This window comes from Balearica regulorum, chromosome 19, assembly GCF_011004875.1.
Source record: "Balearica regulorum gibbericeps isolate bBalReg1 chromosome 19, bBalReg1.pri, whole genome shotgun sequence".
Classification (NCBI taxonomy): domain Eukaryota; kingdom Metazoa; phylum Chordata; class Aves; order Gruiformes; family Gruidae; genus Balearica; species Balearica regulorum.
This window is the reverse complement of record NC_046202.1, coordinates 5,349,549-5,363,152: the sequence shown is the minus strand read 5'-3', so window position 1 is coordinate 5,363,152 and position 13,604 is coordinate 5,349,549. Positions and strand designations below refer to the sequence as shown.

At 45.9% G+C, this 13,604-nt stretch overlaps 1 protein-coding gene across 2 annotated transcripts in view; it reads right to left on the bottom strand.

Annotated features, from left to right (window-relative positions):
* SSH2 (slingshot protein phosphatase 2) overlaps window positions 1–13,604 on the bottom strand; it is a 103,025-nt gene that overhangs the window by 50,889 nt on the left and 38,532 nt on the right. Inside the window, exon 1 of one of the 2 annotated variants that reach the window (XM_075771572.1) lies at window positions 5,731–5,893. The exons of the other annotated variant lie outside the window; for it this stretch is intronic. Coding sequence (XP_075627687.1) covers window positions 5,731–5,786 — 56 coding nt within the window. The 5' untranslated portion in view covers window positions 5,787–5,893. Of the gene's footprint in view, window positions 1–5,730; window positions 5,894–13,604 lie in introns of those variants that run through there. 2 annotated transcript variants of the gene reach the window in all.

Sequence of the window (13,604 nt, the reverse complement as noted above, 5' to 3'; positions counted from 1 at the left end):
TGGCCTTAATATACCTAGAAATGCCCAAATTTGAGAAGCTGCCAATGCCAAGAACTGCCGACCCTACCTGGAGATCTCACGAGCTGGATTCCTGTACTACCCCCAAGCCTTTGCGAATGCTGGGGTACAGCTTAATTTTGTCATTCATCTCTACAAGTTCCTCTTTTCCTCACCCTCCCTCATCTGTGGGCTGATGTCCTTGCACCAGAAGGCTTCTCCCCGTCACAAAACACTCAGTTAATCCCACACACCGCAGCAATAGGTGGCTGCAGAACAACTATTGCCAGTCTCCACTTACTTCCCAAGCTGCTGGATTCAAGCTCTGGCCCAGGCACACAGGTAAAGCAAAGGGGTGTCTTCCAAATACTCCAGCAAAAGCACAAGCATTCAGAATTAACGACAGGAGTGAGTTGTACTCCATGTGTTTGTGGAAATAGAGTCTTCAGCCAGCTGTTACGAAACACCACGGCTGGAAACTCAAGTTGCAGGTTTGCTCTGTACACATTACAACCATTACACTGGAGAAAAAATATTTGCTTGAACTAGTTTTGAGCCCATATGGGCTGATAATTTAAATGCTGCTTGCCAGACTGATGCAGAGGAGACAGCAACTCTTCAGAGCCTATCGCAGAACGGGACGCAGAATTTTAAACTTTCTCTGACCCCACAAACACTAGTCAGAAGCAACATTTCAAGAAAGTTAGCCTGAAGTTGTTTTAAAAAAAAAATGAAGTAACATTTTAGCCAGGGGCTCCGTGATAAAGGTACAAGGAAGTACAGCCCTGCAAAAAAATCCCAGCCAGCCTATCCACTGGCCCCAAAAAGGTCCTTTTCTGCTGATAATCTCACTCGGGTCCTTCTGCTTTGTAGTCTTTAGAAAAATCCCAAGCATTTCCAGAGACATGAACATCTGCAGAAGTTTCAAGAAAACACAGAATCTCAGAGGCAACTCTACCATTCGCAGCCTTTTAAAACATGAACTTGGCAGCCCAGCAGCGTGGGCTTCCTAACTAAAACACACTGCTTAAATACGGGTGGTGGTGTGGGGGGGGTTGTCCTTGAAACACTAGTCTGCTGCTCAAGTTTTGATTTTACGTCCGATAACCATCTCTGTCTCTCTTCCAACCCCCTACCAGGAAGGATCGGTGAGACAAATACCCATAGCTTCCAAGGGAATAAAAGGAAAAGCCAAACAGGAAAAGTAGTTATGAACAATACAGCCCTGGCTTAGTTAATGATCAACTTTGGAGCACACAGCATACTACTTTTGCCCAATTACCACAACTTATTTGCATAGAGTTTTTAATAATCAGTGGGTGGTAAGAGGCCTTTTATACACTGCATTTGTGTTATCACAATCAGCAAAGAAATAAAAAAGATGAGAAATCCCCGACGGCTCTGCTCAGTCAACAGGAAGCTCATCCACTGTGCCGGGGGAGCCGAGCTGTGCGGAGGGGTGGGCAGGAAGGGTAAGGGGTCAGGTTCCCCTGCCTGCACGTTCCCCTTGCGTCCTTGGTGGAGTAGGAGGCTGGCTGCTGCAGTCATGCAAACCCTGAGCACATAATACACACTTAAATGGAAAACAGAACTGCTATAGTCTGTGCTGATCCTACCAGCCTCTACAAGAGATGAAGAGCTGATCAACTTGTTTTCATATTTCAAGTACCTCCAACCAGAGCGACCCTCAGCTCATAAAGCAGCTTCGACTAGAGCTGATAGCATAACTGGAATCACTCTGTTGATCTCCCAGTCTTTCGAGCAGCTGTTTCCAAGCATCTCCTCGTCAACTCTAAAATATCATCAACTCTCAGCACAATAGTAACATACTCACAAAGCTACAACACTTACAATGGCACAGAGGCAATTAAAGATTTCCAATAACACGCCGTTTGGAGGATTGCAGTCTAATTGCTGAACGCTCAAGGTTTTTGGCAGCAGTAACATTGTGAGCAGATAAAAAGGCTGTAAGGTTTCCGGTATGATAAATAAATAAATAAGCAGGTCTCCAAACAATGGCAACAGCAGCCACACACCTACCTAAGTTCCTGACTTGGCCCTTGGCATAATTTAAAATTAGATGGTCATGAAATTTCCTAGCAGAAAGGCCACTGCCGCATGACAAAGGTAAATGAAAGGGGTGGGGGAGGACAAGGGCCAAGGCAGGCTGGGCACAAAGACAGGTTACAGCAAGGAGGCGGCAGTACAATGAGCCCGAATTACTCGGCGTTGTAATTTAGCGTACAGTTTATAATTACCTGCACAGCCTGTAACTTCCTCTTACATTGTAAAGTGTTGTTTCTTCACCTGACGCAGAAGAAGGGTTGTCACTTAAGAGAAAGCTGATTATGCGAGAGAGCAATAGGCTGCTAAGCCAAGACTGTAAGAGCATTTTGTGGTTACCTTTAACCTTTCGCTGAAAATAATTCTGTTTAACTTGTGGGTTTTACTTTTTTTTTTTTTTAAGAGCTCCAAGATATACCCACAACACTGCAAAGAAACTATCCTATTCTAGCTCCTTCTTTTTTGTTTGCCAAAGTTTAAAAAAACCTAGTTTATAAAACTAGTTTATAAAAGTTTATAAAAACTATCAGTTAACATCTTATAATAGAAAACAGACTGGTACAAAGCAAGGACGAGAACCATGGAAAGCAGCAAGCACATTCATGGTTTTAGATCCATCTGGCTTCCGAAGTGTTGGAGGATGAAGTAGTAAACAGTATCGGAGTGCTTTAGCATGTGCTGCACAGGAGCCCAGGGAGGGCTCTCGCTGCTGCTTTGCAGAAAGGAAGCTGAGGCAGAAACCAAAGTATTTAAATGCTTCAAAAATGGACAAAAATGCCAGGGGGATGTGGGCACCAAAGCTAGGCGGTTAATTCTCAGGTTCAAAAGAAAAGCTAAGCATCCACCTGCACCTTCAGGCCCTGCTCCCTTGACTGAACACTGGCCCGGTGGGACTCGGCCACGGTCGCACAGGAAGGATGTGGCGCAGCAGGGAGTAAGAGCTGGGTCTTCCCAAATCCCGAGCGAGCACCCTGATCGCTGGATAATCCTGCTTTGCTAGTGAGATAAAGAGGAAAACTGAGTGACAGAGGAATCTGGCATTATCACAGGGACATGGAAAAAATACTTCAGGGGCACCAACCACGAATGAGATACCTAAAACTTGGCCAAAGGCAGAGGAAACAGCTACGGGCAGGCAGAACTGACCTATGGCAATTTATCCAGGTTTTTCCTGTTAAAAATTCTTTGATATTTGCAGACTATCTGAAGTTTTGTTTTTTTTCTTTCTAGCTTTCCATCAGCTGCCTTGGTTTTAGTAGACCAAAGTAAATTTTGAATCCTACACACAAATAAACTAGGAAATCAGCAGAATTCCCACTGGGTTCAATGAGAGTAGCAAGACTTTCTGGAATGAGTTACAACTATAAATTCTGAGCATTTTGATAAACACAAGTCTCTCGGACACTGATTTGAATCCTTGTGAACCTGAAATGAATCAGACCCAGAGCAGCTGACTACATTACTGACTAAAAGCGTCAACACGAGAGTAATTTCTGCTGATCTCTGAAAGTCAGAGCTGATTAGCCAAATACATCTACTAAAGAATACACTGAAACAGAAGTTTCTGATAACATTTGGGTCACTACTGCCCTTCTCATTCCACAGAGAACACATTTTTAGCACAGCAAAACAACAAAATCTGGATTTTTAGGTCTTGCCCACAATGAAATAAGGACACCTGATATTAATCAGCTTTTGCGAACTTCTAGTTAAGAGTATAAATTTTAAAACACTTCTTTATTATGCCAGCCCAAAAGACAGTACTGTCCTGATTGAGAATGCTATCAAAATATTAATCCAGCGCTCAGCCTTGTGCGAACATCTATGCGTGGGCCAAGAGCTCTGTCATTCTCATGCTTATTAATCTTTCCTTCCAGGAGGCAAAGGACAGCGTAAGCTCCTCCGATAGCTCAGTTATCTCTCTCCCCAGAAAAGGAAAGGGTGGTCCTTCCAACCAAGTAGCAATTTAAACTACAGCCAGATACAAGACCACAGGGCTACCAGTGATGCAGGGAGCAGAGACGAGCAGTATTTCCCCTTTCTTTTGATCCCTTTCCGTACAGTCTCAAACTGTGGGTCAAGTGTTTGAGCAGCATATAAAACAAACATCTTAAAAGCACTTAAATTGTTACCTAGCTACCTGATAGAGCTTGGTAAATCATCTTGAGCTGTAAGGAAATGTTTCAGCCTATAGAAGGTTGAGGTTTTTTTCCCAGGATTACTGCTACTTCCCAAAGCCCGCGGCATATCCAATTTGCATCCTTGTTTTCACAGAACAGTTCGGGTAGATCACTGTTAAACCTACGTTATCAGCAAGCACAGGGAAAGCCGTCATGCTTACAGGCAACACTGCGGGGGGGGGGGAGGGAGGACTAATTACAAATATTTTGGGTAGAGTTTGAAAGGCTCAGAGAGACTTAACTAAACTGATTACCAAATACAGCAGTGATTGCTTATGCTCAGAAAAGAGGCCACAGAGTCCGGGGACTTATTTCCATATCAAGCATAAGGAGAGATATCTACTAAAGACCTCGTAAGTGCAAGGCAGCTCAATTTCCAGCGGGAACTTCTTGCGACAAGAACACAGTTCCAGGTGGGACCCAGCATTTTATCCTACTATTTTTAAGCCTTTCATGATGTTTCCAAGAGATAAAAATGCCGTTGGCTTCTTTAAAGAACTATCAAGCGTGACAAGACCACAGTGACTATCTCTAAAAGCCTTATCTACCACTCCATAGCAGCCATTTCCCTCCCTAATCCTCCCAGCCAAACCTCACTACTCGGGCAGTCACTGTTAATTGTCTACAAATTAAATGATTATTTGTATCTGCATTTCAAAGGGGGGTGTGCAGCTGGAGAGACTGATTTTTTTTCAAGCGGCTTAGTACGGGGCACAGAGACACCCTGCGCTTTATAGCTGCCCAAGACCGACAGTAATTAAAAACTGGCATCAGTTCACGTCTCGCCCTCATGACCTGGAGGTCCCGAGTGTAAGGTCTCAGTCCTGCTCCTATTGCACCGACATGAGAAAAAGCCCCAACAACCCAACCTCAAATCCGCAGCCCCTATCTGCCACCTTGTGATAAACCAAAACAAGAGATCAAGTAAAGTGGCTAATCTCGACTTTAAGTCTAAGAGAGGGCCGTGGTACACGGTCACAGGAAGCTTGCACCGCACCACCAACGCACAGGCTGGCTGCGGGTCTGCCGGGGCGGCGAGGGGAGAGTGCTGCAGCCCGGCCCCGCACACGGGACGGGCAACCGGCGGCTCCGGCGAGAGGAGGCGTAAACCGGAGCTCCCCGTGGCAGCTGCTGTGTAACTCGTATCGAACCGCTCGGTTGGGACCCAGAGTTTTTGTAGGGGAAAAAAAAAGGCAAATCGGCGGTAACGGAGAAGCGGGCAGCCCTGCGGTGCCGGTGCCTCCCGCAGCCCCGCTCCCGCCAGCCGCCTCCCGGTGCGGTGCCGGCTCCGCGGCCAGGGGAAAGTTTGCCCGAAGGAAACCTGCGGCGGAACTAACTACCGAGAGCGGGGAAAGCGCAGCCCGGGCGGCCGCCCGGCACACCGGGAAAGGGGGACCCGTTCGGAGCCAAGGCGGGCTGAGCGGCACCCGGGGCGCAGCGCAAGAGAGAAGATTTATGCCGGTCGGTGCCGGTCTCTCCCGGTACTCACAGCTGGGCGATGGCGCCCTGAGAGATCACGGCGTTGTCGGAGAAGTAGGGGATCATCGCGGCTCCCCGCCGAGGCGGCCGCCCTGCCCCGCGGCATGGGGAAACCGCCGCCGCTCTGCCCCGCGGCCGCCGCGCTCCGGCCGCCCCCCCCGCGCTGCCCGCCCAGTGCGCAGGAGCGGCCCCGGCAGCGGGGCGGGACCGGCACCGGCTCCGCCCCCGGCCCGCACGTGGCGGTGCGGGGCTGCGGGGCCGAGAGCGGGCAGCGGCGGGGCCGAGAGCGGGCGCTTCCCTTCGCTCAGGGGCCAGGACTTGACCACTGGTTCCCCCAGGAAGGCAAGAGAGAAGGACGGGCGGGTGCGAGCAGTGATGGGGGCGGGCGCCCTGTTTCCTCCTTCCCCCCCCCCGTTCCCCCCCCCCCCCCCCCAGATCTAGGCCAGAAGAGCCGGGGAAGGCTGCAAACTTTGAAACTAGGTTTGAAGCAGCACATCAAAAGATTTTTTTGCAAAAGACAGGCAGCGACAACTCGGGTACTTAGGAAACGACCTTAATTTCTCTCCTGCAGGAGACAGGGGAAATAGTTCTTGGCAATAACTTTCATATGCAGAGACTCGACAACTCGTTTTCTGCCAAAGGAGAGGAGAAGCAGCTGCCTTTCAGTGCTATTTAATCTTTAGCTCCATCGCCCCTCAGGAGAAAAGGAAGAAAGGAAGTTCATTAGAACAAAAATCTTGTCCTCTGGCTGCTGGGAATTCAGATGCTGCAGTGCAAAGGAAACTTCATACAGTTTGCCACTGGGGAGAATTGGAGGGGCAGCTTGCTTCATCCCGTCCTGCTCACAGGACAGCCCCAGAGCAGAAATTCTTCCAGAGCTGCATTCTCCAAGCAGTTTAACCAGGAGTGTAGGAAAACAACTGACAAACCTTGGAAGCTAGCTCCGTTTTGTGTTTCCCATAGGAATGCAGGATATCCCACCAGAGAGGGACACAAATAGGATACTGTTCTGAAGTCATCTGGTGCGGATGGCACATGCTCAGACCCGGTAACAAGGCACTAGTGAGCTGGCAGTGGAAGATGCGAGTTTAAACACGTGTACTTACTAATGACACCTACTCAATAGTAAAAAAAAAATAAATACTGCCCCTCTGATCAGACAGCAGAGCTAGCCGCCAAAAGAAAGCTTCGTCTAGGGTTTATTTCTAACTATCAGCTAAAACTTTCAGAGAAGCAGAGAGGGGTTTAAAAAGATAACACAGTGTGATGGCAACTGCTTCAGGTCTGAGACTTACCTGAAAGGTCTCAACCATCCCCACTTCAGGGATTCACGGAGAAAAGGACAAAGCAGCAGAATTTGTGATTCTGCAAGTTTGCTAGAATATGGTTTGGTTGCATTAATTTAAGCAATGTCATCTTATATAGCCAAGAGCACATCTCTGGTAATGGCTCCTCACAGCTGTAAAGAAAATGCAGTGCCAGCTTGCTGCAGTGCCAAAAAAAATCATTTTGTTAGGCAGAAGTGAAGTCTGTTGCAAGAAGCAATGGAAAAAATCAGCACATTAGAGAAATAGAGGGTAACTCAATCCTTCCAGAGGTCAAGAGACTGGCAAGAACCTCATATTCCGTAGTAACACATACCACGCATTCATAGACTGAAAAAAAACCCCACCCCAGAACTTCTGTTCTATTCTAATTAATAACTTAAGGGCTTTACTCAAGCATTGTAGAAGACTAAATGCACTTAGATACTGTTCAGACAGATGTCAGATTTTCTTACATGCAACGAACATTACAAAGGCAAACCCTTAAAAACTGCCAAAAACAAGTGCAGTGATTAACTACAAGCAATACTATTAAAGCAGCTACTCATAACATATGGATAATAGATTTGTAAATTAATTAGTCCTGGATTAATTAAATCATGCACTGCATCTCCATATGCTAGGAGACCGAATGATGATAGAAACATCCCAGCCTTTTTTCTTATTGAACCTTTGGAAAACAGGAGTAGGAAATCCTCCAGCAAGTTCATATATTGAAACCTGCACTAATAAAAGGTATTTGAGCCTGGTTTTGTTGCTGTAAGGATTGAAATACCAGCCTGAGACTGACACTGTCTTCAGGCTACACGTTAGGGAGATCAGCATTTTGGTTCTGTCCATTTGTATAGCACGTGTTATTTTCAGATTCTGCTTTTGAAAAGCAGACTTAAGGAACAAGCATATTTCTTTGTCAAAGTTGCATCCTACATTTAGATGTGAGCAGAAGTATTGACCCAATAATCTGATCTCTCAGCATGCAGGAGCAAGGAGGAGGCAGAAAGAAGAGGCTTTGAGGGGATGCACAAGATGGAGCTGAAGGCAGCAGGTCACAAGACAGCCACGAAACTGCTCCTTGCTGGAAGCAGGTGCACTCTGCTGGGACAAATACATAAAGAATTTAAAGTGCACAAAATTACAGTGATGACAGGTAGCAGTTTAAATCACTACCATGCTGCAATAGAGCATGTGAGCACAGCCATTAATCACTGCATGACAAGATGTAAATACGTCTGTCTGGGGTCTCAGGCACTTCCCAGCCCAGTGCACGAAATTACACCATGCTGTGGGCGAAAAGGGCAGTGCCTGTCCGAGATTTCGGTCGGCATTTCGTGCTCCCCGGGAGGTCACAGGATTAGCAGGGCCACAACGCCTGCTGCATAGGGAAGCGGTAAACAACACCGCATCTGCACTCAGTCCAACACGACCCTTGTTGGGCAGCAGGATTTCATTTAACCTTTGAACACCACACAGACTAATAAACTACAGCGGTATGATGTCTGTAAGACACACTGTTAAAAAAAAACAACCACAACAATCCCAGAACCTTTGCAAAGCTAACTAAGCCAGATACTCTGGCAGCTAGAGCCAGTTACGGACACATCATGGGGAAAAAAAACCTACAATGAGGAGTGCTAAGGATGTCTGGCCATGCACTTCAGGAGGGAACAGAAGGAATACCCACCAGAGCTGCCTCTGGAGAGAAGTTTAAGGGGGTGGAGGGAGAACACACATGCACAAATCTCTTCTATTGACTTGTATTGTTCTGTCTGGCAGACAACAAGGATGAAAATATATGATTTATTCATACAATCATCATCTCCCCCTGTGTCTGTATCTCAAAGCTACACAATCACAGTAGCTTGCACCAGTAACTTCAGCTGCCTTACCTTCCTTGTGCATTTTAACATGTTTTGATCTTGCAGTGATGTAATAGAGTAATTCTGTGTCCAGCTTGCAGAATGGGATTCTCGTTGCATAGCTGAGGCCTCGGTACGTAGGTCACCGGTAAAAATGCATGAAGCGCTCTAGTCAGGTTTTGCATTAGCATGCACAGATTTGACAGTTGCAGAAAGCACGCTTACAGCTGGACACGGAGTGCTGTCAGTTCAGAGTCCACATGCAAAGAGGGCATTAATCAAACTAATGTTTCTATCCAAGATCAACAGCTTAAGGCTGAATTGCTGCTTCTTGTCAGACCACACAAAGGTGTGGGTGTCACCATATTCCACCCACTCCTATCCCACAGGAGTTTCCTGAGTGTCTGCTCACATGCTAAGATGATTAAATCTGGAGCGTGGATTGTCTTATTAGGCATGTTCAGTCCTTAGCCTACACTAGGGCCTGGTGACCTCTTTTCTTTTCAGAATATGTCTGCCAGCAAGACTTTCTCTGGTCCTCTCAGTTGTCTCCTGTTGAAGAGCCCTCATGAAGATGATGTATTACCATAGTCTCTCTAGAAACTCATTCCAGTGGGTATGAAGGGTTGGGTATTATTTTAAGTCCATTTGGACTGAAGTCTAGGTATTCTTTGCAAAAGCAAGGAACGTTCTTCTCTTCTTCCAACACAGCATCTGTTGAAGGTACTACAGCCATAACATTAGTCATGTTCAAGGCAAAGGGAACAGTGGGATGTTGTCAGGCATAGGAATTTTGGCCTCAACCTATTAGCATCAGTGTAACAGATAAGGCAATGCAGGACCTGGACCCCTGTTTTCAGGGCATTATGAAAACACTTGTGAAGCTGCTGCATAAGGCAGACAAACCTCCCCCTCACCACCATCACATCCTCTCCCCACAGAGCGATGAGCTACGGCAGTACCTGCGCAGCCACCTTTACTGCGCATATGGAAACTTTGTTCTTTACTGCTGGGCAGCTGTTTCCGGTGTCATTTATGCAAAGTTACAGAATTTTGAAAACAACACGTCGCTGCCCACAGCCGAGCACTGGAGTCTTGCACAGGCACCACCGCAGAGAGCAGAGGTAGCAAGTTCATTTCCGTGTGCATAGGTGGGGCCGAGTCCTTTGTTTTCCTCACCGGCAGCTATACTCAAATCTTTCCCTGCAAAGACAGCTGTCTCAGCACCAGGTCTGATGGGGAAAAAGGGGCCTAAGAGGTACCTTTGAAGAATACAGTGCCACGCTACAGCAGTTTAAGAGGGCCAAAGGATCTGATGCCCCTGCTCTTCTGGTGGGAGGTCCGTTAATTCATCCTATTGCTGTGAGGACATGTGGCTTTCAGCAATGAACAGGGTCTACAGATGAGTCTGAGTGGATTAAGAATCCAAACAGATGACTTATCTGGGGAGAGCCTTAAATTAGTGCAGCAAACCTGTAAACAGATAGAGACCGATCTGTCGAGAGCAGCACTTCCCATGCTTGTCTCCCACTGCCTCCCCACCTTGGAGGGAGAAGTTCATCCGTCAAAAGTCTTCTGGCCATTTTTAGCATGGGAGACAAAGCCAACTGTGTTACGTAGTCCAATTTATCATGAAAACATGAAGCCATTTCAGTAGCAGTGATCAGAAACAAGCCAATGCATGCAGGGCAGAATGAGATACAGTACAGTAAAGAAACAAAAGTTTTCCCAGTGAGTAAGAGGCATACCACCCACCAAGGCAGTGCCTACATACACCAGCTTTATTACACACAGTAAAGGAAATTTAAGAAAGTAATTACAAAGGAGCCTGTATCTAGTTAAAAAAAGAAAAAAAAAAAGACAAAAAAAAAAAAAAGAGAAGGGAGGCAGGAACAGGGAAAGCACGCAAAACTGTACTTGAATCCTGAAGAACCAGTCAGAACAGGAAGCCACATTCTAAATTTGGTTATTTAAGCTGTCAAAGAGTATTTCTGTTTCCAGTTCTTGAGCAAAGAAATCAGACAGACGCAGGGGTAGGGTGATAAGCATCACAGAAAGAACAAACCCCTGCTTTTAAAGCTTGTTTGGTCAGTTGCCCATCATGATCAATGATTAGGCTTCTTAGCTGAGAATTCAACGCCTATTTTGCAATATTACCACTTCATTAAACCCTTCCCTCACAAACCCCATGCCCAATCATTGTCTAGTTTACTTATCATTAAATCTTAGAGGGTCTCACACAAAGAGGTCAATGCTCAATTACACCTGTTTTACAGAGGCAGAAGCAAGGAACACTGAAGGGACCCGAGCAGTGCCACCAGGCAGCGGGGGCAGGAAAAGGGACACAAGCAGCATCGTCTATCACTCTGCTCTCTCAACAAGCAATGCTAACCCCTGGACAGGGGTAACATGCTGAGACAGAACTTCTGCTGAAACACCTTCTCCCACAGCCACCTTCTCCTTCTGCTTTCGGGAGAGCTGCCTTCCACGTGCATTCAAGCAATTCAAGAGGAGCATTGAAGAAACCAGCTCTTTGGATGTAAAAACTACAATGCATCCTATTTGCACAGTAAACCGCTCTCCACGCAAGCATCTACGTTGCTACCAAAAAGTTAATCCAGAGCCTTGCAAACTGTTACAGCACTGCTCTAAGTCTAGCAAGGAAGAAAGAGGCCTGAATGACATGTCTGAGATCATAAAATCGGTAATGTATTATTTCAGTGACCTATGGAAAAGAAATATCCAAATCCTCTGAACTGTCAAAAACACACCCCTGTTTTATAAAGGAATGTTTTTGATGCAGAGATACGAAAGAGCTGATGGCAACAAGTCCAGAAACCCTGGCCCAGATTCTCAAAATGCATGTAAGTGCCTCAAATCCACACAGAGCTGAAAACTCTGGGGATTCATGTTTTACTTTGAAGCCTTGCCAAGGTGCCCTACCAGGAAAGGTAGGAAAGGCTGTTTCAGAGTTTCCCTTTCTATTTACAACAGGAATCTGAACTTAGATTCCTCTAGCTTAGAGCACCTGGTTCATGCTCAGCAGGAGATATACGCACGTATGGAATCCTTACGGCACCTCCTGGTCAGCCGCTCCTTCGCTAACCTCTGAAGAAGGAGCACAAATGCATGGGGGCAGCTCCTCTGGGCTTGCTCAGTGCTGAGCAGTCCCTTTTAGTAGCTGAAGGATCTGACCTACCTTCATTCCTTTTACTTCCCAGTTTGTCTTTGCCTTGTTCCTCAGTCTCCTCTGTTCACACACTTAGAATGACACATTAACAAACTTTTCATAAGCATGCATATTCTGAGCAAGCTCCCTGCTATAATATTATATGTTTGCCTGGTAATTTGGTAAAGCAACAATATTAGTCTGCTCAATCCTTCAGGCTGAGGATCACGTCTCAAGTCATCTTATGCATTATTATCATCCACGGGTATGTAATCGGACTGGACTGAACATGTTGTAACCACAGACATAGATCTTGCAGTGAACTAGCCCTGCAGATACCTGTTACTAATCTAATAAACTCAAATGTTACTGCAAGTGCTATACCTTTGCTCACAGTTTGGTGATAAAACACCTGGTATTCAAAAATTAAGACCACAGACCCACTTTCATGAATCGTGATGTGCAGCCCACAGAACTTTTTCTGGTGGTCAGCAGAGCTGTCAGATTAACAGAACTATTCTTTATCTCGGTATTACATTCTCCACAAGCAGCTGTAGTAAATGCCACAGAGAGGCTAAAGCTGTCACTGAAAGGAAAGACAGAACGATGGATTCAGGAAACACATTCTAAAGATAAGGTTCATACTATAAGATCTTAGTAATCTCCAGCATGGATAAACACAAGCCTTCCTGTACACCACACACAGAGTCCCCTCTTACTCAAGATCTGGAATTAACAAACTGTCTTGCACACCCATTAGAAGATCCAGCTACTGTTCAAGTACCAACTCAGTAAATGTTTGGCAGCTGCACCAGCAAGCAAAGGAAGCACGAGGAAGGTTTAATTGCTATAACTCACAGTGCATGGTTTTTTCAAGTCTCTCTTCTAACACCAGATAGGCTTTAAGGATAACCAGAAGCGTCAGGACCACCAAATGGCGATGACAGACATCTCCAGAAGTCACAACAGACACGGGATGCTGCAGATTCACACATCTCAAGGTGGATTGTAAATGAGCCTTCTGAAGTGCAATCAATTTGGTATCAGGGAATCACTCTCCTAAGGACTAGCACACATCTGCTGTAACCCTCAGGTAGAGAGAAGCTTACAATGGGTCTCAGTTTAGAAATCAAACAAGTTGGCTTACAATTTATTGAGCTGTTGCCCTATACAAGGAAATACATGCACCAATTCCACTTACTATTTGAAACACAACTTTTATACTGTTACAAACTCTAAGCTCCTCCATCAGACTATGGTCTTCCGCTCCTAAAATGAAGGTATTTACTCACAGCTTGAAACCTTGAGGCATCTTGGCATATCCAACTGTTATCATGGCAATAATCTGATTTGCTTTCCTTCCCAGTTCACTCCTGGAAGGAACTATTTTGATTAAAAAAAAAACAAACCAGAAGGTAAGCATACTTAGGTTGCCAAAGGTGTTGCTTTTTTTTTGCTTTTTTTTTTTTTAACACCAGCCTCCAGGCCCCATCTGAAGAGGGGAGGACAAGCACTTTTTGAGAACATTTTCAAG